The 27,550-nt window shown below is 42.7% G+C and overlaps 2 protein-coding genes across 8 annotated transcripts in view; one reads left to right on the top strand and one right to left on the bottom strand.

Moving 5' to 3' along the window:
- pik3r4 (phosphoinositide-3-kinase, regulatory subunit 4) overlaps positions 1–13,679 on the top strand; it is a 34,938-nt gene extending 21,259 nt beyond the window's left edge. For 4 of the 5 annotated variants that reach the window (XM_044206886.1, XM_044206881.1, XM_044206883.1 and 1 more), the window contains 10 exons: positions 624–715; positions 3,756–3,978; positions 5,235–5,400; positions 6,511–6,675; positions 6,757–6,968; positions 7,706–7,837; positions 8,166–8,266; positions 9,096–9,184; positions 10,119–10,239; positions 12,128–13,679. In XM_044206886.1, coding sequence (XP_044062821.1) covers positions 624–715; positions 3,756–3,978; positions 5,235–5,400; positions 6,511–6,675; positions 6,757–6,968; positions 7,706–7,837; positions 8,166–8,266; positions 9,096–9,184; positions 10,119–10,239; positions 12,128–12,298 — 1,472 coding nt within the window. In that variant the 3' untranslated portion in view covers positions 12,299–13,679. The remainder of the gene's footprint in view (positions 1–623; positions 716–3,755; positions 3,979–5,234; positions 5,401–6,510; positions 6,676–6,756; positions 6,969–7,705; positions 7,838–8,165; positions 8,267–9,095; positions 9,185–10,118; positions 10,240–12,127) is intronic. The other variant, XM_044206882.1, reaches the window with a different exon arrangement.
- Positions 13,680–17,462: 3,783 nt separating this feature from the next.
- LOC122881113 (collagen alpha-6(VI) chain-like) overlaps positions 17,463–27,550 on the bottom strand; it is a 77,904-nt gene continuing 67,816 nt past the window's right edge. For 2 of the 3 annotated variants that reach the window (XM_044206877.1, XM_044206879.1), the window contains 8 exons: positions 27,433–27,550; positions 25,915–26,005; positions 23,997–24,650; positions 23,324–23,411; positions 22,511–22,671; positions 21,286–21,456; positions 20,480–20,521; positions 17,463–19,342 (listed from right to left, as the gene is read on the bottom strand). The exon at positions 27,433–27,550 is cut by the window's right edge and continues 376 nt beyond it. In XM_044206877.1, coding sequence (XP_044062812.1) covers positions 19,167–19,342; positions 20,480–20,521; positions 21,286–21,456; positions 22,511–22,671; positions 23,324–23,411; positions 23,997–24,650; positions 25,915–26,005; positions 27,433–27,550 — 1,501 coding nt within the window. In that variant the 3' untranslated portion in view covers positions 17,463–19,166. The remainder of the gene's footprint in view (positions 19,343–20,479; positions 20,522–21,285; positions 21,457–22,510; positions 22,672–23,323; positions 23,412–23,996; positions 24,651–25,914; positions 26,006–27,432) is intronic. The other variant, XM_044206878.1, reaches the window with a different exon arrangement.

Below are 27,550 nucleotides of genomic sequence, written 5' to 3'. Positions count from 1 at the left end.
GACAGATTGTTACCATCTCCTGTCGGTGCTGAGCCTTTGAATTTCAGCATGACCAGAGAACAACGATCTCTGGCTCCAGATGTTTTTCTGTAAGTCGGCAGAGTAATAGAGCCTGGAGGAAACTCCCCTCTCTAATCTCCCACATTAATCTCTCTCTCTGTGTTCTCCAAGTACCTGACAGTCCTCTGACTCACTCCACACTGCAAAGAAATGTTCATCGGATGAGTCTGTTGAGTCTTAGAATTGTATTTTTGTTACAATTAGTGTTAAAATATGATATTAAAGTGAGGAATTCCCCTGTCTCACATTTGCACAGATGTCAGTCCATGTTTATAATTTCACTCTATTCCTAAATTACAAAACGTTGACTTGTTGAATGTGTTTTAATTGGAAATGAGACAATATCTCACACAATTTTATTATTTCCTCCTTTTTTTTAATGACAGAAAAAAAACCCCAAACATTTCCATTACAGTCTACAAGATCCAGAAATCCAGTAAATGTAACCACCACATCTGTTGAGCTTGTGGCGGTGCCAAAGAAACATTTTGCCAAACATTTATAGTCTTGTTAGTTCACTGTGGCATGAGAAAGTTTTCTGTACCTGTTGTTTGTTCCTGCAGCGAGGAAGCACACAAAGCAGGACTCGACGATGAACGAGGAGTGGAAGAGCATGTTTGGATCTCAGGAGCCGCCCTCCGCCCAGCCCACCACGGTAACACCACCGCTCTGATGCTGCATCTGGTGCATGTGTGGTTGAGATTTATTGATGTTTACAGCAATCAGGTATGTCTGGGTCTGGTGCTGTATAACCAGAGGCACATTCACTCCAACACTGTTTTCCAAAAGGGTTTTATTACCATAAATGTGTTAATACTTAGCCGTTTCGGTTAGGACTTTTCTTGAGAAGGAGAGTTTCTGATCTCAAAGAGATTATCCTTGTAAAATAATAGCAAAAACAATTTCTAAAATCTAAAAGTCATAACATAAAACAAAGTGCAGTCTGCTTAGATGAGGCTCCCCAAACCAAGCTATCCCACTCACCTGTCTTTTGCACATACAAATCAGGAAAAAAAGAAACGTAAATCAATTAAAATTACTCATCTTTTCTATAAAATGTCAGAAAATAGTGACAAATACTCATCGTGACGTCTTGTTTTATCTCCTCAAACAGTCCAGAACAAATATATTCAGTTTACAATCATATAAAACTAAGAAAAGCATCAAATCCTCACATTTGAGAATGTTTGGCAGTTTTGCTTAAAATATTACCCCAACGATTAACTGATTATCAAAATGGTTTCCGGTTAATTTTATGGACTGATCGATTAATTGGCTCATCATTTCTCAATGTTAGAGCTTCAGAGGTCTCTGAAGTTGGTTAAGAGCAGCAGAGACGTCATAGATGCCCACAGAGGCGATCACACACTGTTATCTGAAGCACTATGTTCGTTTTACTGCTCGCCAGTTGCAGCTGCTGCTTTCTTGTAAGCTGTTATCTCCAGACTCACTATTAATCAGAAATCAGAATCAGAATCAGAAATACTTTATTGATCCCCGTAGGGAAACTCTTTGTTACAGCAGCTCGCCTTTACGTCAGTGCACACAGGAGAAAGTACTAGCAAACGATATGATACACTATAAAACAGGTCAGAAATAAATTATGTATCATGTCGGTATAAGTACAAGATAAACTAAGTGTCGAGTACCAAGTGGGTTTACTGGTTGATGATGAAGTACAGTATAAAATACACTGTAACTAATTATGTAATAAATAATATTAATAAGCGGAGGTGCATGTACTGTCGAGAGTAATAGAGGTATATAATATCAGTAACAATAAATAAGAAAAACTAACAAGGGAAAACTAATATTGCACGGGAGTAGTACACATAATATTGCACAATTATTATTAATTATGGCGGAGATGTAATGCTCAATATCCAGTTTAGTGACTTCGGGTCATACAGACTGACACTTAGAGGGAGGAGTTAAAGAGTCTGATGGCCACAGGCAGGAGTGACTTCCTGTGGCGCTCTGTGGTGCATTGTGGGGGGATGAGTCTTCCGCTGAAGGCGCTCCTTTGTTTGACCAGCGCGTCATGGAGCGGGTGGGAGACGCTGTCCAAGATGGCGTCTAGTTTACCCAGCATCCTCCTCTCTGACACCACCGCCAGAGAGTCCAGCTCCACCCCCACAATGTCACCGGCCTTACGGATCAGTTTGTTGAGTCTGTTGGCGTCCGCTACCCTCAGCCTGCTGCCCCAGCATGCAACAGCATACAGGACAGCACCGGCCACCACAGACTCATAAAACATCCTCAGCATTGTCCGGCAGATGTTGAAGGACCTCAGCCTCCTCAGGAAACAGAGGCAGCTCTGGCCCTTCCTGTAAACAATAGGATGTAGCACAAGTTTTTTCACATTCCCGAAGGTGCAAATGAATAAAACTGGCATTTATTTTGTTTGCAATCTGTTTCCATGCATTTCTTTTGTCTGCACTTGGCAATGTGGAACTAATTCCCTTATCATACATTTTATCTAAGGTACCTCTGCTAAGAGCTGCACACTTTACTTCATGCTCTTTTTTTTTTTTTTTTCCAGCCAATTTCCTTTTAATTTCCTTTTAATTTCATCCTTCTTTATGTTTGGAGGATTCATATGCTTTTGCAGAATATGGTAACATATCACAAAGAAAAAGGGAGATGAGATCCAATCCTTGTCTGCTCCTAAAAGTTACTCCTACACTTCTGTTAAGTAGGAGGGAGTCTCTTGATAAATGTCTTCACTTCATCTTTAATTCCCTGAGCTTTGAGTTCTGCTTTTAGAGTTGATTTGTTCTCGAGTAAGTTGTTCTGGATGATAGATCTGATTTGAGGTAAATTATTGTGTCTCAGCACATACTATAGTTTTAGAAAAACATTTTTTATCATTACTGGGATTAAATTTCCTGACAGCAGTAAGACGTTTGGCTCTTCTGCAGCGTTGATCCAGTTACAAGCTGTTAGTGAATGTCTGACTTATTACTCTGAAGTGTTTGTGTTCAGTCGGCTTTATTTCTTTGGCAGAGGGCACAGATACACATGCATCTTATTTCCTGCCACGCTGAACGTCTTCATCTCACCTTCAGACACATCAAAGACTAAACTGTAGTCTGAATCTGGGCCAAGTTTCCACACTTTCGTTCAGTTTGCTCTGCTTGAAATCGGGTTTTTAGCTTTCAAGATGATCGGTTTTGTGTTTATTGGCATCGTTACTAAATTGTTGCTTTTTGTACGCAGAACAACATCCAAACTAAAGTGTTATTAAGTGAAATATTAAAGAGATTAAGTTCAAGCATTATTCAAGGAATTGCTGTCACAGATGAAAACACGTAAAAACAAATAGAATTTAGGGTTTATGTTTCCAAGCTGAATGTGTAGAGTGATCTTTTTAGTATGAAAGTCTGTTTTGATCTAACAGATAGCTAGCCAATGTTAATAACGCAACATTATAAAAATTAAAATAGGAAACTTTAAGTTTTCCAGTTTTTTTTATGTTTATTTCTGCAGTTTTTTCAGATAGAAGAGAACCAACTGGGAGACCTGGAAAACTTGAATTATCCCAAGTTTCCAAGTAAAACCTGAAACTAATGAACTGATGAACACGCTCGGACACGCTCATTCATCAAAGTGTCGCTCCGAAATGTTTGATTGATTTGTTGTTAATGACGTGAATACACGATTATTGACCAGTCAGTAAAATGACCTGTGCGCAGGCTGCTGACGGGCCGGCGAGTCAGATCAGGAAGAGCGCCGTGGCCCCGGCGGTGCCCGTCCTGCAGTCGGTGGCGAGCGGCCCCGCCTACCAGCGCCGCATCAACACCTGCAAGGCGGAGCTGCAGCAGCTGGTGCAGCAGAAGAGAGAGCAGTGCAGCGCCGAGCGCATGGCCAAACAGATGATGGAGAGCGCAGAGTGGGAGAGTCGACCTCCTCCGCCTGGTAACAGACACACACACACACACACACGTACACAGTCTGTTTTATCTGCCGTGATGTTTTTATTCTGATTCTGATTTGTTCGGCTGTTTCAACCTAGATGTAAAAAGGGACGGAGGCTGCAGCGTAGCTCCACTTCCTGTACATTACATCGCTCATCTGTATGTGACGGTGTTTGTCTGTGCACGGTCCCCGTTAAACAACAAACAAATAAATAAACTCTGTAACCTGCTGCCAGACAAAAAAAAACAAAATACAGACTGTAACAATGTCAACATTAGCCTTGCTCATGCACACACTGGTTGTCATCGACCATCACAGCAGCACATCAGTGACGATCAACATATCAGAAACTTTTTAATGCAAGAAGATTCTTTATCATCTTGTTTACGATGTCCACGTTTGTTTGTGTTTGTCTTCCCAGTTTGTAGGGTTGGGGGGGTTCAAGAGCCTTTTATTGAGTCTGAATCTAATCAGGTTCAACTTTCAGCTGTTTTTCAAGTAGTTTAATTTTAGTCGTTACAGAATTAACGTTAATTAAATACACCCGATATAAACTGCCACCAGTGATGTTTTTGTCATTTTAACTGGTGGAGGTGTCGGCCAGTGTCAGCGATACTTGAGTGTAGGCATGGGACGAAGATTTCATGTCACGATTATCATTCCGGCCAAAATAATTGCGATTCACGATAATCATCAAAATATGTTTAAAACTGCTGGAATCACTTTACGTTACATTTTGTTAAGAAACAAATATTTTTATTGCATCACATGTAGGATACACATCATTTAAATCATTCATTATCTTAAATAAGGTAATCATAAATCAAAGCTGAGCTGTTTTAGTATTCACCTCTCACATGACACATAACATACATTACCCTCGTTTCATGCTGACAGGATTCAGGCAGATCCAGTGTTTAGAGAGAGGAAACATTAGAATCACTTATTTGATTCTGGATTGAAATGATTAAACCCTTAAAGACAAACTCAAGGCCGCCTGTTTTGGCTTCACGTCTTTTTCTCTCTACTGTCTCCCTCTCAGACCAAACACTGTTCAAACGGAAAACCTGAAACACTACGTGGACTGGACGCCTCACTTTATCAGACTAGAAATTGGGGAAAGTCCAGTTTTTTTCAGATTGAAACATGTTTCACGGTTATAGGTACTGAAGCAGCAGCAGTTTCCACCCAGAAACTGGCAAAATACATGAACCTTGTCTCATTAAGGCCAACAGAGCTGTAAATGTGTGTTTCAGGGTGGCACCCTAAAGGGCTGCTGGTCGCCCACCTCCATGAACACAAAGCTGCTGTGAACCGCATCAGAGTCTCAGACGAACACTCCATCTTTGCTACGGCGTCCAATGACGGCACCGTTAAAGTCTGGGACAGTCAGAAGATGGAGGGAAAGACCACGACCACCAGGTGAGTCTTTTAAAACCGCTGACGAGACCTGAGACTGGACCTTCGGCACCGAAACGCTAGACAACATTTCAAACCTGCGTACCGTCACTTATTTAATGCAACGTGTCGGCACAACAACTCTGTCGCGTATCTGAGATCACAGTACGTTTCGACAGTTACACCAACTATCGATGAGTGAAGTGAGAATCGAAGGCCTTAAAATAAAATAACTTAACTTAACAGCCCCTGACAATCTTGTTCGCTGACATCTAGTGATGTAACTTCTCACCTTGCTGCAGTGATGCACAGGTGTACTGTTGAGCCTGATGTGAAGCTTCTCTTAAAGACCATTTATTATTCATAGGGCAAAATGTATTTATTATTTGTATCAAAAGTCTGCCGTGGCGATCCACTAGTAACTTACTAAATGTGTGTCTTACATTGAGAGATAAAATATAATATGATATCCTTTAATATAATATAAAACAGCCTAAGCTCTGACTGCCAACTACTCTACAAACTGCTGTGAAGTCACGTTTTGTTAACGGGACAGTGAAGGAGGCTAAAAAAAACACTATAAACGTGAAGTTAATCAGCACAAGAAACTCTACTTATTGATTTAGTTTAATTAATCAATGTAGACACACGTGATCTGATCAAATCGAGACCCAGGTTTTCCTCCTGAGCTACGTGCTGTGCTCCGAGGGGGAAGTTTATGTCATGGAAATGCTCAAATTCTGGTTATAAAACTGTAGATAAACTAACTCCGTACCGCCGTAGCAGCATGTTGCGTTGTGGACTTCGTCATCGGACCAGGACCAGGACCAGATCCACCTCCTGTTTCTGACACTCTGAGAAGTTGATGTAGGATTTTTCCACTTCAGTGTGAGCGGCCATCACAGCAACACAGAACGGTCTGAGTCTGAGTTCATACATGTATATGAATGAATCCAGAACAGTTAAGTTCAGATTTAGTTAAAACACTGAGGGACTCGGATTTGGACCTCGGACCGGAGTTTTCCCCACTGTTCTCACACATTTGAAGTCCAGCTTGAGACTGAGATCTGTGCAAACTGCGACCGTGTGCCTGTATGTTAACAGCGCTGTTGTTGCCACACTGTGTTCCTGCAGATCGGTGTTGACTTACTCTCGTATCGGCGGCCACGTGAAGACGTTGACCTTCTGTCAGGGGTCACATTACTTAGCGGTGGCCTCAGACAACGGATCCATCCAGCTGCTGGCAGTCGAAGCAAATAAACCACCAAAGTCCCCCAAAGTTCAGCCCTTCCAGACCAGGTAAGGGAAACACGTGCACAGGTAAAAACTTTGTACTGGTGGAGAACGCATCTCATCCGTCTTATGTGTCCTTCCTCTCAGGTCTCTGGACCTGCAGGAGGACGGCTGTGCGGTCGACATCCACCATTTTAACTCGGGCGCCCAGTCGGTGTTGGCGTACGCCACCGTCAACGGCTCGCTGGTCGGCTGGGACCTTCGCTCCAACTCCAACGCCTGGACGCTCCGCCACGACCTCCGCCTCGGACTCATCACCTCCTTCACCGTCGACATGCACCAGTGCTGGCTCTGCCTCGGTCTGTGTTTGTGTGTGCGGGCTTTGTGTTGCTATCTTTGTGAGGACCAATTTCAGTTTTAAACCATCGTTGTGAGGACATTTCTGCATTGTGAGGACATTTTGGCCGGTCCTCACCACTTCAAAGACTTGGTTTTAAGGTTGGAATTAGGTTTAGGTTAGGGGCTAGGGAATGCATTATGTCGATGAGGCTCCTCACAAGTGTGTTTTAATTTATACATCAACTGTAATCCGATGTTTTTCCCAAAGTTTGTATAAAATCTTTATGTGGTAGCAGCAGAGAAAAGGATACAGCAGAGTAAAATATTGACAGGGGGACATTATTGTTTTTATAATTTTATAGTTATGCTGAAAACATAAAAATATGTGAAAATTAGATGGAAAAAATGCTAAATTCAAATACAGATTCTTAGGTGAAAATCAGTCTGTAACATCAACAGAACTACTCTTTTTAATAAAAATCTGGATATTTTTGGGTGAATTTAACTGAAAATGATGAGCCTGTAAACCAGTCATGGAATACCTGGAAAATCATGGAATTTTTGCGAGTTGCATCCCAAACATACAAAGTTAGGAAATTTGAAAAATCCTCTGGAAAACTCAAACGGGTCATTTTTTTCCACATTTATTACATCACATCACTTTGTAGATTTGACTTTATTAAAGTTTAGAGGTATTACAGTATTGTCCATTTCAGCTCCTGTAGATAACCCTCCCAACCTTGTGTGTCCTCCACAGGTACGAGCAGCGGCACCATGGCCTGCTGGGATATGCGGTTCCAGCTCCCCATCTCAAACCACTCCCACCCTGCCAGAGCACGAATCAGACGACTGCTGATGCATCCGCTCTACCAATCATCTGTCATCGCAGGTGAGAGGACGAAAGCTGAATGATCTCTGACTGTTTATTTAATATGTTAAATGTTAAACTGATTAGTTTAGACCGAAGGACCTTTAGCACAGTGAACTAATAAAGAAAGAAACCACTGAACCTACCAGGACTGTTGAGTCAAGTGTGATTGAGTCTACAGTATTTCCAAACTGTTTAGACAGAAGCTGACGGTGAGATCAGAGTAAACAAAGTGAAGAGGATCATCTGTGTTTGAGTGTTCAGCTCTGAAAACCAGACTGCTGGACGGTTCAGATCAAACTGACGTCTGTTTATCTGATAATCCGTCTCTCTGTCCGTCTGTGTGCAGCTGTCCAGGGGAATAATGAAGTGTCAATGTGGGACATGGAGACCGGGGATCGTAAATTCACCCTTTGGGCGAGCTCTGCACCTCCACTCTCTGAGATGCAGGTAGGTGTGTGTGTGTGGGTGTGTGCGTGGACTAAACAGATTTATATTAAAGAGTCCTCCACAGATTTATCATTTCACTCCTGTAACACTGTCGTACTCATGACGGAGAGTTAAAAAAAATAGAGATCAAAATCGATGCAGCAGAACCAGAGATATTGTCCACTTCCTTGTCAAAATCTGGCACCTACATTACCCACAATGCAACTTGACTGACATCAGGGTGAGAGCAGTGAAAGTGATGAATGTGTTTCAGGGGGAGTTGGTTATAGAGGTTTGCTCTCTTTTCTGTTAGGTCAACTGGCTCAGAAAGATCTTCGTCTTGGATCAAATTACATTTTGTTGATTGATTAATTCATGTCTTGCTTAAACTGGCTGTAATCAATATCTTTATAACAACAATGTATGAAATGGCTATGTGAAGACAGCGTGTTGGTGAATCATCAGCTGAACCTGCAGCGCCGCTCGGCTTCACGGAGACTTTCAGCTCGTTGTTTGCTGCTCTGGTTCCCTCTCAGCTCTCAAAGCGTCGCTTCCAGAGAAAAAGCTGTAAAAAGCCGCTGAACTCGAGCTAGCTCCATAGTGGAGCATCTAGCAGCTAAAGAGCCAGATGTTTCCCCTAAACACAGAGCTGACAGAGAGAAGACTGGACTGACGTCCATCAGGAGACACAAACTTGCCTCCTGATGAAGCATCATGTGACTCTGTAGCTGCTGGAGGCGGAAACAAGCAGCTGTTTGATCACAAGTTCAACTTCTCAGCTTAAAACACGACGATAAGTTAATGTGTTGACACCAAGTGGCCACTAAAAGTGTGTGTGTTTGTTTTGCAGCCGTCTCCTCACAGTGTTCATGGGATCTACTGCAGTCCTGCTGATGGGAACCCTCTGCTGCTGACTGCTGGATCTGACATGAGGATCAGGTCTGACCCAGACAAACCTCCGTACAACCTCCGTGTAACACAAAACATAATCAGTGTGAGAAACTGAAGGTCAAACAGTAACATGCAGCTTATGAAGAGCTGAAAGCATCAGATGAACACATGAAACTAACAGAAACGTCATGTTTCCATCATGTTTTCCATTTTCATTCATTCACTTTTTCGTTTGACCATTTTCTGGAAACTTGTTTAAAATCTGAACTACATTTAGACGCAAACTGGACTACTGAGTCTCAACTGTTGTTCAGTGAAAAGTCACTGATGTAAAATGAGTTAGTGATTCTTCTTTCAGTTTCTGGGCAGCAGACGGTGATAAAACCTGCTAAATGTTTTAGTCTGAAGCTCCGATCAGCTTTGTTTTAGAGATCTTAGATTTTACATTTTGAAAAGATGCACCAAAATCTGTGGCGCTCTTCAGTCTAGTAGGAACCAGTGCCACAGTCATCCTGGTTCTTGAAATCCAAATCCGGTGTTGTACGTGATGTGCAAACAAGTAAACGGACCCTCCATTAGTGAAGAAATGCTGTGAAGAGATTATTCGTTACTCCTTCACTTTTTATGAGAATCTAACGAGCAGCGTCTGTGAACTTTACTGAAGAGCTTTTCAGCTGCTCCCTTTTAACAGTCGCTTTGTTTAAAACGATTAAAACAACAAAGCGAGAGGGAGTTCACCTCCCTGAAGTCTGTACAGTAACTCTCAGACAGAGACGACGGGTCCAAACTACCTCCCACATATTAATCAGAGACTTCCTGCAGCAACCGAACATCTGCTGCTCAGAGAAACTCAGGAGGAATTCTCCTCAGACACAAATAAAAACAAATGAGAATGAATCTGAATAATTTATCATAACTCTCAAGCTGACAGAGAACTCGTGGGTTTTAAATTCAAGTAATAACGTTTCGTTGTGCGTTTCAGGTTCTGGGATTTGGCGTATCCTGAGAGGTCGTACATCGTGGCGGGAGGAGCCAATGACTCGCTGCACTGTCCGTCTGTTCTCTACAGCAGGAAGATCATCGAAGGGACCGAAGTCGTACAGGTGGGTACACACACACACACACACACACACACACACACAGGTGTGTACACTGGTACACACAGAGGACAGGTGCACACACTGGTACACACGGAGGACAGGTGCACACACTGGTACACACGGAGGACAGGTGCACACACTGGTACACATAGAGGACAGGTGCACACACTGGTACACACAGAGGACAGGTGCACACACTGGTACACATAGAGGACAGGTGCACACACTGGTACACACGGAGGACAGGTGCACACAGAGAGGACAGGTGCACACACTGGTACACAGAGAGGACAGGTGCACACACTGGTACACACGGAGGACAGGTGCACACACTGGTACACACGGAGGACAGGTGCACACACTGGTACACATAGAGGACAGGTGCACACACTGGTACACACAGAGGACAGGTGCACACACTGGTACACATAGAGGACAGGTGCACACACTGGTACACACGGAGGACAGGTGCACACAGAGAGGACAGGTGCACACACTGGTACACAGAGAGGACAGGTGCACACACTGGTACACACGGAGGACAGGTGCACACAGAGAGGACAGGTGCACACACTGGTACACAGAGAGGACAGGTGCACACACTGGTACACACGGGACAGGTGCACACACTGGTACACACGGGACAGGTGCACACACTGGTACACACAGAGGACAGGTGCACACAGAGAGGACAGGTGCACACACTGGTACACATGGAGGACAGGTGCACACAGAGAGGACAGGTGCACACACTGGTACACAGAGAGGACAGGTGCACACACTGGTACACATAGAGGACAGGTGCACACACTGGTACACACGGAGGACAGGTGTACACACGAGAGGACAGGTGCACACACTGGTACACAGAGAGGACAGGTGCACACACTGGTACACACGGAGGACAGGTGCACACAGAGAGGACAGGTGCACACACTGGTACACAGAGAGGACAGGTGCACACACTGGTACACACGGGACAGGTGCACACACTGGTACACACGGGACAGGTGCACACACTGGTACACACAGAGGACAGGTGCACACAGAGAGGACAGGTGCACACACTGGTACACATGGAGGACAGGTGCACACCTGACCAGTTTAATGGTCCTGACTGAGTAACTAAAGCTCTCTGAATATTAGACACACTGAATTGAGGGGTTGAAGCGTAGAAACGGAGCCGTAGTTGATGTGCGTGTCCTTTAAAACACCACATGGAGACAACAAGAGCTGTGATTGGTCGGCTCGGGCTGCTGTTACTCAGATTTGCATTCCTGCTCACCAGAGGAGGAACCTTTTACATTTTAATGACTCCATGAGCTTTCCTCTGGCGCCATCCTCAGGACAAACTTTACATTTAAAAAAAGCTTTTTATTAATGCTAACACCAACGTATCTTACCTGTTTTATCATCATTATTATTATTGTTTTTATCTTATATTGTTGGGTATTTTATTCCATTTTAATTTTTGTATTATTTTTAACTATCTGATTTTATTTGCCTCCTGAAATGTTTTAATCCTGGTTCAACCATGTAAAGCGCTTTGTAACTTTGTTTTGAAAAGTTCTGTATAAATAAAGTTTATTATTATTAATATTAATATTATTATTAGTTCCTGTAATGAAAACTGCAGCCGGCCTCTTTTGGACTTTTGGAAAAGATAAATCATTTACAACTTATTGTTACAGTCATCACATTAAATAAGAATTTCATGTCTCAAAAAATTAAGTTTGTCCAATGAGAGGGGACGGACAAGAAGAAAGGCTGATGGGAAATGTAGTTTCAAACTGGAGAAACAAACAGAAGTGTTGCGCTGTGTAAACGTCTTATTTCCCATCATGCCTCTGTGAGTGTGAGAGAGGTTAAAAACTGTTTCATGTGTCTGCAGGAGATCCACAGTAAACAGAAGAGCGGCGTGGTGGAGGACTCGCCTCGCCGCGGCCCAGAATCCCTCCCTGTGGGACACCATGACATCATCACCGACATCGCCACCTTTCAGACCACACAGGGCTTCATCGTCACCTCGTCCAGAGACGGCATCGTCAAAGTCTGGAAGTGAGGACGAGCGGCGGCATGAGACGACACGCCAACAGTACACACACACACACACACACACACACACACACACACACACACACACACACACACACACACACACACACACACACACACACACACAGGATGTTCCTCCTTTGTCTTTTCAAATTCTCTCTGTTGTCTCACAAACGTGGTCCAGAAACATTTGCTGTACAAAACCGGACATGTGGTTTCTAAGCTGTGACGGTTTGAGACAGGAACACAGGAAGTGACATGCGGTGCGCAGCCACCTCCATGCTTGTTACATTTAATTTTCATGGAAAAGATTAACGTCCGTCTTCAGAATTTCTATTTTTTACTGTAGTTGATGGCGTCGTCCTGCTAGCTGCTTCTGATGACGCGTAAACAGTCACGTGTGGCTTCGTGTTCATCCCCGTCTCACATTTCTAATTCCTACAATTAATATACTTATTTTGATCGTGTATTCACTGATCTCAGTTCAGTATCAAAACCAAACTTTATTAAATGAGTTTGCGGAGACGAGGACAGATGGAGTGGAATTAAGTTTAGTAACAGAGTACAAATTATTCATAGAGGCAATAAAATATGTATATTGAGTGCACAGATTAGTAGTTTGAGTGCATGAATTACTAAATTGTGAAACTATTTATCGCACGTTCTCTGCCAGTCTCTTCAGATTCAGTATCTTGGTTTTGGGGACCAGTACTCTGAAACGAGGAGGTTAAAGAGGCGAACTGGGCCTGAATCTGCTCTTTACTGGACATTTCACCTGAACAGATTAGAGTGTGATTTGCACAAAATCAATATCTTTTTCTTTTTTTTTTAAATCTAATTATCACGGCGACAGCTTGAAAAACTTGAGCTACAAGATTTATTTACATATTTAAAAAACACTCATGTTTGTCCCCTTTTTTTTTGTGGTTTTCTATGAGACCAAAATCCTATAATAAAAAAACAAATATTTAAAACTTCAGTTCTCATTTGAACTTATCATGTATTTAAACTGAGTCACCTTATCTCCATATGAGAATTTAGATCATCCTGTGGAGAGACAATAAATGACCGACTTGGACCTGATTCTGGACTTGATTTAGCTTTTGGATGCGATGGATGTTAATTCTGTTTAACATGTTTCATGCCCCCTAAAAACAGTTTATTGGCAGGTGAATGTTTGTACACACACAAATGAACTCTCTCTCTTTTTCTCTGTACATAAGACATTATTTTAAATCTGAGTAATATAAAGTTGGATTTGAAACTTGTACAAAATATAAAATTATAAATGTCGTTGCTGCAGAAATATGTTACAAACTGCAGATGAACCATGTGACCTGCACTTCAATGTTTGTCCATCTGTTAAATAAAATCTGCAGCAAAAATCCGCTCTGCCCACGTTTGCGTTATTTATCGGTTTCATTCAGTAAAATGACACACGGTCATTTCAAGATTTGTTAAGAAATGATTTGATGTATAACTGGGTTGTCTTTCCTCCAGGAGAGAGTAGTATTTCAAGTGCGGCTCAGATGCAAGAAAAATAAAATTGTGGCGATATTGATTTTTAGCAAAATGAGTATCAACAGCAGGGCTGCAACTAACGATTATTTTCATTATCGATTCGTGTGCAGATTATTTTCTCGTTTAGTCATTAAAAAAAATAAAATAAATGCCATTCACAGATTCTCAGAGCCCACAGTGACGTCTCCAAGTTGTTTGTTTTGTCCGAACACAAATCTAAACATAAAAAAAAAAGCAGCGAATCAATCATCAGAATTGACTGAAACAAATAATCATCAGACTAGTTGCTGATTAATTTCCTGATGATGGCCTCGGCTCTCATCAGCAGGTTTGTTATAACGGAGCTTAATGCAGAGCTTCTGTTGGAAATGTGACCAAACAGCGGAGCCGAGCCTGAGTTGGACCTCATTGTTGTGCCGCTTTTTGTTTTTGCTGCTGTGACCTTTGACCCCCTAACCGTCGCTTGTGATGTCAGACTTGAAAACAATTGACTGTTGGCTAAACCCCTCCAGATCTGGCGGTTTTCCGTTTTGAGTTGCATTGTGGGTAAAATGGTCTTGGGTGGGTGGACGGGATTTGGGCTGTTTATTTATAAATTAAAAATTACAGTATAATAAAAATATATTCATCAACTGTATTCCTTAGTTGTGTGAACACATCCACTCAGCACAACATTGATATAACATCATTTTTATTCAGATATGAGTTAGCGTCATGACCTCCCACCCGGCTTAACTTACCCGAAAAACACACAGGAGCCCAAAGGCAAAGTGCAAACTGGGAAACTGAGAAAAATGCTTTTTAGACTGTCCAGCCAAATATGTTGGAGGTAGATTAGTGGTGATGCATTCATGTAATGTCTTCTTAGGAAGAAATGTTCATGGATATGAACCATGATCTGACCTATGACCCCAAAAATGCAGATACAGCACTCCAAGATCCAACTTTCCTGTTGTTTTTCTGTTAGAACAAAACTGTCTTACCGTTTTTAATGGTTTTATTTATCGACGTTTGCAGGTTTTGAATGTTGAAGTTGCTAAATATCGAATGCCCCTTTCATCACAGAGAGTTTGGCTCACTAAGAAATTGACTTTGTATGATGATGACAGTGACGAAGGAGAGGTAAGTTAATGATGGCCATCGTTATCACAGCAACCCTGCATTCAGCAGCGCAGGTGGACGCTAGCACTCTTGCTAACTTTAGCTAGCTAGCTGGCTAACCGAGCTAGATGCCTTTTTCACCACAGATGGATTATCTGGCTGATACAGAGATGCTCCAATCAAGAAACATGAACCGGATTATCACCTGGACTATCATGAGGCTGTCAGAGTGGATTTCCTTCAAGGCAGCAGGTAAGATAAAGTTGTCTGTCTGTGGTAACTCGCTAGCGGCTAGCCTGGTAGCTAATCGCTGACTAGCCGTTCATGCTTTGTTCGCTGTCTTTCTTACCCTTCTCCGGATATTTGGGTTTCAGTTCAACCGTCATTTTGCCACGGGACTGTGCCATGTTTGCTCCTTCCGGTAGCTGGCTGTGTGTGAGCGAGCGTTAGCCCGCAGTGATCGGGACGAGCTTACCGAGGCGGCGCGCAGTAACTGGAGGGTTTTGCCTGGATTTTGCAGTTACTGCAAATCCGGCGGGAACATACTCGAATCACGACACGTTGTCACAAGATAAAACTCGGTTTTGACCAAACGTGTAGTTAGTGCAGTTTGTACGTTTTGCAAATGTGTATTTTCACTGTAACAGAAACCTCTATGCTTGCTACATGATTATTGTTGGCTTTTGGGTAGCATGGGATTGGTACTTCCTCTCTCGGTCTCCCTCGTGTGTGTGTGTGTGTGTGTGTGTGTGTGGATGCTGTCAGGCTTGTTGCAGTTTAGAAAGTTAGATAAAAACCTACTTATGTGAGCGGTTCCTTTTATTAAATCTGTACTTTTAAGGCAGAAATGGGAAATAGTTGCATGTTGTTTTATTATGTCATATTGGAAAAAATGTGATGAACCAGAATGTTTATGAATTCATTTATATTGTTTATTATAGATAATATTTGGGCTGATTTTAAAAGACATTATTGGGCTGGAAAACATCAAACCAATCTGGCAACACAGTATTTCAACACAGTGTTGCCAGATTGGTTTGATGTTTTCCAGTGATTGTCCAATCACAGCTCAGCAGCTGTACTGAGGCACAGCAGAGGTCTGTCGGGCTCGACTTCACCAAACCCGCCTTAGTCCTCACCTGGAGTCTATTCCAGGAAGCAGGTTTAGTGAAGACCAGTTACCATGGTAACTTAAACTCTGGATCAGTTACCATGGTAACTGACTCTGTGGACCTAGCGTGCTCGCCGGCAGGTTTTCCTCAACAAACCCTCACTCACTCAGTCCGTATTGAAGCGCGTTAGTTAGCGGAGGGAATCTAAACCCTGGTGGGATTTTAGTTTGTTACTCTGTCTGAAGTCATTTCACTCAGAATAAAACCTCTGCACGTCCTTCTGTTTTTATAACGCCGTGACCCCGAGCTCACCAGACAGCTGTCAGTCTGTCAGAGCAGCGACACTAAAACGTTTACTGCACGTAAAGTGTCGTCTCAGTTTAAATGCTGAAAATCGGTATGAAGCTTTAGACGCGTAGGATCAATGAATAATTATCTGATGTGATTGGTCGCACTGATGGAGCATAACTGAGCAGGATCGTGCTGCAGCTGCAGGATGCAGTTAGAAAGTGAGTTTTTTAAATAGTCTGAACGTGTTTTAACAGCATTTCAGTGACTGTGGCTGAAATAAAGACACCGACTGACGTTGAGCCAAAATCCAAATAAATATCTTAAATTTAAAATCTACTGTATTTTAACCTCGACGCCTTTTCAAGTGCAAACACGTTATTACTGGATCAGATGGTGAGCGGACAGTCACGTGTAGTCTATATTTTTTAAATCTTCAGCTACATTTTTTCGTGTTCAGTTGCTGCCCTGTTTTGTCAGATTTAAAGCCGAACAAATATTTAAAATGTAAAGTTGGCTGCAGATTCCACCACTTTATCATCCAATAAGGGAAATATAAGTCTGGAAAATGATGAATTAATAGACAACACTGAATAAAACTTTAACTTACTGACACTTTTCCCGCTCTGACTCAGGCTCTTTGTCTACGTCCACTGGATTAAAATGGAGGCCTTTTATTTACCCGTTGCCATGGTGAATCGTAGTATCTGAGCTGCATTGATGACGAACATAGTTGATTGAACAAACTCAGATCAGCTGATCTGGAACCGAAAACTCAAAGAGTTCAGGGTCAGACGCCTGAAACTGTTGGTAAAGGTGAAACATAAAGTACAAATACAGGATGACCTCTGTCAAGCTTGTCCAAGTATGTATGCTAACAGACCTGTTAGCTTTAGCCTCTGCCTGTTAGCACAATATCATCTATGTAGTTTATTTTAGAATGAAACGTTTTAAAAAAAAAAAAAGCCCCTAATTCCTGTATAACATCACTTTCAAACGATTGTTTATCAGCGAAATGTTAAGATAAACTTCTTCTGTAAATACGAGCTGTGGCTCATTTTTATCATCTTTGTAGTATATATACAGCTGCAGCTTTAAGCCCGACTGATCGTAAATCCCCTCGAACAAACAAAGCGTCCAGCAGGAAAGTTTTCTTAAATTCTTTATTATTGTTGTTTTGTTTTTTTTTACATGAAGCACCATTGGTCGGTTCGATAAACCACAGACAGACAGACGGTGACACAGACCTGAGAGACATGTTTCAGACCTTTTAAGGCTCAAACTGGAACTCGAGCCGTTCTGCAGCCACTTCAGGCATGCGTATATATTTGTGGAATAAATCAGACACTGAACAGACATGAGAAACTACCCATTAACCCCCCCCCGACACAACTCTGAGTAATGCTCTGTCCTCGTACAGCGTGGATGTTTCAGCAGCAGCTCCAGCTCAGTTTGATCCTTTACACGATTATTAAAGGAAAACTCTGGGTCTCATTTTCAATGTTTGGTCCATCAGTTGAAATAACACTTTATTCACCAGCTTCCTGCTTAGATGTGAGGACGCTGCAGCTACACAAGCCTTCATGCAGGTTTCAGACCAGTCCGGGGTTGAGTCTACCCCTCAGCCAGGGACTCTGTAGTTTTTCTAGGAATTGTGGGAGTTTTAGTGACCTGAAGGGAGTTTATATTCTACAAGTTACGCTCGTGATAGTATTTTTGATGACTTTTGCCTTTATTTGCACACAGTAGAAAGAGACAGGACGCACAGGGAGAGTAGAGGTGGGGTGAAGTCATAGTTTTGTGAGGGTCAATTCTTTGCTAAGGGACGGTTTACGCTCAACAGTGACTAGTTCGTACGACGCGTTGTTCAACCACGACTGCAGGCAAATGTGTTTGAACGTCGGATCGTCAACACACTTTGTGTTTCAAGTCCTTATTTTTCGGTCTATCTGATTCTTTCAAAGTATATCTGCACTCAAGAAAAAGCTAAAAGCGTTTGTTTTAAAGTTACTTCTACCAGCGCTGCCTCATCCTCAGATCGAATAAAACATCTTCATAACTGACTGAAGACTAAAACTCTGAAAGTGAGAGATTTTCCCGTCTGTGTGGTGGGATGTCTGGAAGCAGTGTCATCTCAAAACTGTCTGAATTTACAGTTGTAAATACTGGAGCTGATGAGCTTCAAAAAAAAAAAACTTTATAATTATATAACTATCTTTTAAAAATTGGAACAAATTGAAATGAGCGCAAAAAATATGAAAAAGACAATAAAGTTTTGCAATTGAATGCATTTAAAATTGACCGTCTTTACCTGAAACCTTCAGACAAATCAATCATTTATGAAAGAAGATGTGTTGTGGAGCTCATTTACATAAACACACTTTAATGGCGGCCATTTGTGATGCGATTCCTTCAAACATTGATTTTAAATCTCAACAAACGTGTATACATCAGAGCCTGACAGAAGAGTTACACCGCTTCGTCTCTGATGAGCGTCTGTCATGTTTCATTTTTCTATCGTAAAAATGGTGAAGGTTTGTGTAAAACAAAAGGTGCTCTGGGGGAAACAAAACATGCATGTTCAAGAAAAAAAACCCAAAAGGCAATTCTTCCTCGTGACGAATGACTCAAAAGCTCTTTATTCAGCAGCTGCTGAGTTTTGGGACAGTTGAAACTTTCCCTGAAGGCGTTGTGGCAGAAACTAACAACCTCAGCTGTCGATAAAGGTTTTTAAATAATTCATAAAGTCAACTTGGTGTTCTTCCTTGAAGATGCGTGTCTTCTGAGGGTTTTGCTGATACATGTTTGGTGTACAGCGGTCATTTTTCTCCAACCGATCCGGCGACGTCCTCCTCAGCGGCTCTTCGTCAGACAGAGGTTCTCACACTCCTCTTGCGTCTCGAAGCGGTTGTCGTTGCCGCCGCAGCCGCCGTACCAGAAGCGAGAACATTCGTTCTGTTCCGTGTCGAAGAACCACATCATGGTGTAGTTCTGGCAGCTGCCCTGGTCCTGGCTGAGGAAACAGTTGTCTGGATGAAGACAGGAAAGAGAGAGAGATTATAGATTTAAAGTAACCATCATTCAGCCCCGTGAGACTCATTTACTGATGATTTGCTGGTAAAGTCCTCTGAATTTAAGGCACCGTACTGTTTCATCCAATTGGCCAGTAATTATATATTTATATTTCAGTTCCTGCTGAGCATTTTCCAAATCATCCATCAGTTTTTAGATAAATTCCTTTCTTCCAGGCAGCCATTGGTTTCATTACGTCTCTATGGAAATCTGCTTCCAGAGAACTATCCATCACCGTCAACATCCGCCCACCCTCTGTCGTTTATTTGGGTCCAACCCGTGGTGAGAGGAAGCTAATCCAAGTAGCAGAGACATATTTTTCCTCAGCCACGTCCTCCAGTTCCTACTGGATCCAGAAGGCTTTCCAGGCCTGATGGTTTGTTGTCTGAGTCTGTCGTGGGGTGCGTGGGAGACCAACGCTCAGGGAAAGTTTACCGAACCAACCAGTTAGTCTTCAACCCTAAACTCAGTTTTTCTAGTCTTCCTCTTTGCCTCAGTGTAGTGCACCAAGCCAAGTAATGAGCTCATTACTGCCCCCTGAGGCCGGAGGGCCAAAAACACCCACTGGTACTTGACAGTTGTACAATGAGCTCATTCCACACCCGAAAACAAACTTCCACAAGCGACACAAAGGTGAGATTTATGCTTTATCATAAGTGTTTTCAAACAGTACTAGAAAAAAGATGAAGACTAACTGGTGCACGTTTCCCACCTCCAGTAAAGAGCAGCGCAGCTTTTCTTGGTTAAAAGGTTAAGGTGAGGATATGTGGGGCCACTTTTCGGGACCACTCCTCGGGTATTTTTAAGCAGACATGATGTTGACTGTGATGTATTTATCTGCAGCAGGTTTAAAGTCTCTGCATGTTGATTTTCATAGAAATCAGCAGAAACCACAAGTTGCCTGGAGGAAGGAAAATCAATCAAGACACTGGAAATGCTCATCGGGACTCACAAATGCATTCTTTGTAGTTAATGAGCTTAAAAACAACATCTCTCCTCCATTTGCAGGTTCTTCATTATACACACAGGACTGAAGGTTCCTCAGTTCAGTTTTCGGAGAGCAGCTGAAATGATCAGAGCGTTCTGGTTTTTACCTTTGGAGACAAAGCTGGCCAGCCTCGGCAGGATGTTTGGATCTGTGAGAGACGAGGAAGTCAACAAGAGGCTACAGGTATTGAATCACAACACATCAGCACACACTGCCAGCGACACATTATTCTGTTCATGTTGTCAGAGCAGTGCTTCCTGACGTTCACACGCACATGAGCTGAACTAACACCAGTTACTATAAAGATGAACGGGTCAGTAATGTGAACATCAGCAGCAGCTTCACCATGAAACACTCGCCCGGGATGTGTTTAAAATAAGTGTTAACGATGTCTGAGGATTACATTTCAGCTGTCTAGAACTAAAAGAAAAGAATCTGTAAAAAGGTTATGTAATACCTGACAGGTAAAGTATTAAAAGAGCAAATGCATCTGCCAAAATCCTGCACTGCAGCCTCTAAGGCATTTACTCATGGTAATACTGTAATTATCCAGTAAATAGTAAAGCTGCTACTACGTGCAGGATGTGTTTTTAATTCCTGAGAAAATTTGAAAGATTCAGTAGTTACAGAATCTACTTTCTAACGTCCAGCAATCTTGTTGGTTTCTATTTTCATTTAGCTTCCATGTAAAGTGTCACCGATGTCGTGATGATGAGAGAGAGAGAGCAGTGCAAACAGACAAAATATTAAAGTTATAAGACGACATAAAAAAAGACACTGTTAATATCAAACATTCAACCTGACGTAGAATGAAAGTCAATTAAAAAAATCTATATATGAACATTCAGGTGAGTCAGTCCACAGAGACATGGAGGGTTTCAGCTGGTGGTCTGGTGTACAGGCAGGACTTACTATGGGGGCCACATGTCCGGAAACATTCATTTTCAGTGTTAAAGCGGTTGGCGTTACCGCCGCAACCGCCATACCAGAAGAGCGAGCATGCACCGATGTCTTTGTCAAAGAACCACGCTTGGACATAGTCGTCACACTGGATACCACTATCAGCCATCAGCTGACAGTGGGCTGAAAGCAGAACACACACATTTAATACAAACACTAAGAACAGTCCTCCAGGGCAGCAGCTCTGCAACTTCTCCGCGTCATCTCTTCAGCTTCACTTAAATAATCAGAAAAGCTGCACCCGTCCTCTGGCAGTGCATGGGTTAATTCAATTGAAACATTAATATTTGATATTGAAATTAATTTACAGTTAATTTGAGAGTCTGTGCGATAGAGACGAGAAGAACTGCTGCTCCAGGAGAACACATGCAGTCCGATGAGGAATAACTGAATGTATGAATCATTCCAGACAAACATATAGCAGGTTTAGTTCAATCATAGTTTGTGGTATAACAAAGAGACAGTGTTAATAACAAATAACATAACAGAGATGTGATCAACAAGTCTGCGCAGTTTAGTCAGAAATCTAAAGCGTGCATTCAGGATGTAACTCGGTGAGAGAAAGAGCTGGAGCTCTGCAGGTTTCAGGCATCAACCTTTTTTTATTAGTTTCACTTTTTGCCCTGCTAGTGTCGCCGGTGTACACCGGACCATACTGTGTGGGGTCCGGTCTATCCAGCACTCGTACTGTGGGGTGTAATGAACTCTCCAGCCTCTAGGGGGCACTAGCAGGGCAGAAGACTTTCAGGCCTCTAATCTGATGCCAGTTGTGGCGCTAAACCACAACTGGCATCATGATACATGCAACATATTAATACATGTATATTAATACCAGGGGGGCGTTGAATATTTGTACTTGGGGACTTGTATATTTATATTTAGAATAATGTATGTTCCTTTTTTGGGTTGTTGCATATTAAGAGTCTGATTTATCATGTCGCTCCTGCAACACTGTCGGACTCACGACGGACAGTTTAAAAAATAAAATAAAAAACAATCGATGCAACAGAACCAGAGACATCGTCTTTTTTTTATTCCACACATTCTTCTTCCTTGTCAAACCCTGCCGCCTACATTACCCACAATGAACTGGGTGAAACCGTCCACGTGTTTGTTTTAATCTGGGATATGTCTTGTTTAAACGAGCTGACTGTGTGTGTGTGTGTGTGTGGGCTACCGTTGACGTTAGCGCTTGAGACAAATCTCTGGCCGTCTCCTCTGGTCAGCGTGTCGATGATGTCCAGCTGGCCGGTCTGAGTCTTTCCTCCCGTCTGCTCCTCAAACCTCTCCTCCTCCTCCTCTGCAAACTCCTCCTCATCCACCACAGCCAGCCCCTGGCTGAACACACAGCAGCCAAAACTCACTGATCCACAATCACTTACTGTCAAAGTTAGCTTTACAGTCCTGTTTAATTGTTTCTTCCTTATACAGAACTCTTAACAGCTATTTCCATAATCCCTCTGCCTATAAAATGCCATAAAATACTGCAAATGTCACAGTTTCCCAGAGCCAAAGGTGTGCACAAGTTACCTGTATGGAGATTTAATGTGAAACTACATTGACATTCAGAATCGTAGAAAAGGTTTCAGTCGTAGTCATCTGGACACTGTTTTCAGAATCAAGACGTTTCGGCTCCCATCCGGAAGTCATTCTCAATTGTGAAAAAATTGGACGGGAACTGGAAATATTTCCAGTTCCCGATAGAACACTCCTGGACGAATGAGGGACTACACCGTCTGACATTCAGAATGATTTGCTGAGAAACCTCAGTGACAACACATTTCTACCAGACTTCACTCCTCTTATTCTGCTGTGGAGGGATATGGTGTAATGCAGCTTTGTGACTGTGCAGCAAATAAAAACCAGCAAATTCTGCACATTTCTGCTTTAAAAAAACATTAGTTATCATAATAGTTTCATCTCTACAGCACTAGCTATATTTGTTACTACTATCATGGCGCTATGTAATTCTGCAGGCAGTGTAAGTTACCCGTTTATGAATGTCTGTCCTCCTTCCTGGTCTGTCAGCTGCTCACATGTCTGTTTTAAAGACCGAGGAGGGTACGTGTTCATTCCCTCTGAAATAAACACAAGACAGAAACTTTCATGCAGTGATGGACGAAGTATTCAGATCCTTAACTTCAGTAAAAATACTCCACTAGAAGTGTTTTCAGTCAAATTAAAGTACCAAAAGTAAAAGTACTCATGAGGTAGAAAATTGGTTTGAATGTTATATTGTTATAAGTTATGTTATGGGATTATTATTATTACAGATGGAATAATGTGTAAGCAGTATTTTAATGTTGCAGTTTAATCTATAACAACAAACATAGTTTATAGGCTGATTATATATTTTGTGTGAAAACTTTTTACCAGTGAAGTAACAGGTAACTGTAGCTGTCAAATACATGTCGAGTAAAAATGTTCGTATTTTTTTGTTGAATAATAAACTGAAATTAAATTGAAGAAATCAAGTACAGCACAAGTACCACACAATTTTACTTCAGTACAGTATTTGAGTACTTTTTCACCACTACGTTCATGTTTGTTGCTGCTCAGAAACGATATGAATGAATTTGACCTTTATGACATCTGGCGATGAAGATAATAACTGATGTAATTCGATCTAAACCTCTGCCGTGTGTCTGAGTCTGGTCTCTTACTGTTGAAGGCGGTGAGGAAGACTCTGATGAAGCGCTGGGCGTAGCCCTGCTCGTCGGCCTTCAGTCTGCCGACGTGGATCAGGTGCTGCTGTACAGGCAGACTGGCCAGCTCCTCCACCTGCGTCCGGTTGTAGCGCTCGCCGACCGTCACCACAAACATCGCCACCCCCTCGCACTTGGCCTTCTGGGAGATGTAGTGCAGCTTGGCTCGGTCCTGGTAAGCCGTCTGGGTGCCCACCACAGTCAGCAGCACCCTCCTCCTCCGGGGCTGGCTGGCCTTCAGGAGCACCTCCTTCAGGGAGAACTCCAGCGTCTGTCCCAGCGCAGAGGAGCCGCTCTGCTGCTGCATTTTCTGGATCAGATGCCTCTTCATCAGGTCGTGGTTCTGGTAGGCCTGCAGGCCAAACTCTGCCTTGGTAGCCTGGGTGCCGCTCTGCTGGACTACAGCCACCCGGGCCTGGTTGCCGGCCCTGCGGGGCTGCGGGCTCACGGCCAGCTGTTCCACCACAGAGCCCAACAGCTGCTGGACACCAGCGTACTCATCAGCCTGCATCTCCCTGGAGCCGTCCACCACCATGACCAGGTCCAAGTCGACCTCCTGAGGCTGCACTGGTTCCTGGATGAAGGCGCACTGCTCTGAACGTTTGCAGGGGTCTGAAGAAACGAGAAACCGTTCTCATTCAGAAACCTGCTAAATGTTTTCTGACCACATTACTGTAAACATTCTGATCTTTGTGTAAAGTCATTATGAGAGCACCAAAATGTAAAATCCATCTTGCACTTCTGCAGTTAAAATACTAATTAAATCTTCCTTGCATCTTTACATCAACGTTAAACTTGTTTGGCTGCATAGAGAGCATCCAGTAGCCGAGTGGTCGAACGTCCCCGGTTCGACTCCGGCTGGTGACCTTTGTTGCATGTCAGACCCCTCTCTCCACCGATCTCTACTATCTCTATCAAATAAAAGCTAAAAAAATATTTGCTGGGTGTAGAATTTGATCATTTCTGACTTTGGCGACTACGGTAGTAGTATGATATTGGTAGTATCAAAAATCTGACCCAGCGACACTGAGAATGAGGGGCTGAGAACACCACAGAAACTTAGCCCCTTAGCTACTGTTGCTACGCCTGTCACATGGTAAATATACAGTTTACAATGATAACGGTGGCAGCTTTGCCATCAAAATTCACAGTAATTTTTGAAACAATGGGTCCTTGATTTCAGACAGAAGTAGACAAAAACAGCTTTTCATTTCTAGCCGCCGACTGTTGATTTTGATAAAATGACAACTGTTGCTAGCAGATTTTATCAGCTGTAGCTAGCTAGCTAATTAACGTTAGCTCCATGAGTTGTTTGAAAAATGCAGTCTCCAGCTAACTCGTTTTTAAAATGAACACTATGTAAAATGTTCTTAAATATGCATTTGATGGCTACCTAACATCCAGGACCGACTCCCACACGGTGGAGGTTCCAGTCCTGAAAGGGGGTTATTTTAACCTGTAACCCCACAAACTAATGTAGTTACCTTATAATATGCTAACTCTTGACCCTGGACGTAACGCTTGGTTACCACTGTAGAAGTGGTTAGCCAGGCATGCTAACATTTGTAGCTAACGTTAGAGCACATAAACTGTCTGTTTAATCCAGTCTTTACACTTTAGCTTGTGTTTTTGGTTACGGAAAGACTTAAAGATATCACCCTCCAACCTGTGTATACAGAGTACAAACAAAGACTTAAGTCATCAGAATATTTTGAAATATGATATAATCACATTTAAATTCTACACTCTGTGGTTTTAAATCCTATGACCTTCGACTTACAAAAAAAATCAAACGTGCTAAAGGCAGAATTGTTGACAGAAATATTACGGCATGATTTACATAAATATTAATCCAAGCACAAGCCTCAAAGCTTACCGTAACAGATGGCACAGTTCTTGACCTTCCTCAGGTCAGCAGCCATGTCCCTCCCCAGCACTGTGAAGATGGATCTTCCCGAGTCGTCAGCCTGAGAAGAAACAGCAGCTGTCATTAATCGCAGCTCTGAGAACAGTGTTCTTCTACTGAAACGATGACATGGCTGAGAGCTTTAATATAATTTTTAAGGCACGTCTGCAGTTTCTTACTGCTGAAGACAAATTTCTGGCAGCAGGTGGTGGATGTAATCTTAACCATAAGGGGGGACGATGTAAAAAGGGAGTTGGAATGAAGTCATATGTTTTAGAGCTAAACAAGAAAACCTCCATCTTGGCAGGCAAACGAGCAGCTAGATGTTCAGTGTGGGTGTCGGTGCTGTCTGGCTCACTGGAGAAGCAAACACTGAGGTTGTTTGTAGCTTTGAAGCATTAACGATAATCTGTTCGTTGTCTGTTTGTCAGACGAGGCCCGAAGAGCTGTGTTTACTTTTACTGTCATCATCCAGAGCTGAATCATCGCACTCTACTCACACCTGTAACACCCCGATCCAGATGTTCAGAGAGTTGAGGTCAAGTAGGCAGTGAATTTATTAGTTTGACCTATTCAATCAAAAAGATAATCTCTCGGTTGGCGGTTGGCCACGTGTTGAAGTTTCCTTGGGCGAGACACTGAACCGTACGTTGCTCCGATGATCAGGCCAGCGCCTTGCATGGTAGCTCCGTCTCTATAAGGGTGTGTGTGAATGAGAGGCCAATTGTAGAGCACTTTGTCTGTTAGGGTAGAAACGTGCTATACAAGGGCAATCCCTTTACATTCATGGTGTTGCACGCTTCCCTCTGCACGGTGATACGGTTGGCGGGTGTAGTTCGGTAGAAAGAAAATAGTTCCTACATGAAACTGCTCACAACAAACCTGTGGATTATCTTGAGTAACCGGGTCATTATTTCTGGAAACAGACGTTGCTGTTGAGTTTTTAAATGTATTTTTTTGGCGAGTGAGTGCCATATGGTCCCATTATATTCAAAGAATGCAGACATCTCTACAGATATCTCCAAAACTCAGCAACTCACACCATCCAGATTGATAAACAGCACTACAGGTAAGAGGGAAAATATGTACTTTGGATTTTGGGGTGAACTGTCTCTTTAAACTATCAAGAGTAATTATTTCATTAATCATGACTCTGACAGGGTCAGAACATCCCAAAACAGTAATATCAGTTGTTAGGCTGAGTAGGAACCTTCTGGGAAAATCCTTTGCAGTTTGAGCTGCTGTTGGGAAAATAAGTATATTTAGAGAACCTGAGTACAACTGACACTAAATCTGAGCTGGGACACCTTCGGCACTGTGCTGACATTTGATTTACATCCTGCATAGAGCTACAGGTCATACACTTTGTTTGAAGTGATCAAACACTTTGAGGAACTGAAGTGGCGGTGTCTGGTTCAGAGTCTCCCGAGGCCAATCAGTAACGACAAATGGCTCCCACTTTATGAACTGCTGACAAATCAAACCTACCCCCATCGCTCGATCAACAGACGGAGCGTTCCTCAGAGAGATGACCGCCGGGACGATGTTGAGGCCGCGGTACTCCATCATGGCGGTGAGAATGTCGTTAACATCCTGTGAAGGCCCA

This window comes from Siniperca chuatsi, linkage group LG9 (assembly GCF_020085105.1).
Source record: "Siniperca chuatsi isolate FFG_IHB_CAS linkage group LG9, ASM2008510v1, whole genome shotgun sequence".
Classification (NCBI taxonomy): domain Eukaryota; kingdom Metazoa; phylum Chordata; class Actinopteri; order Centrarchiformes; family Sinipercidae; genus Siniperca; species Siniperca chuatsi.
The sequence above is the reverse complement of the archived record's forward strand: the minus strand, read 5'-3'. Positions and strand labels throughout refer to the sequence as shown.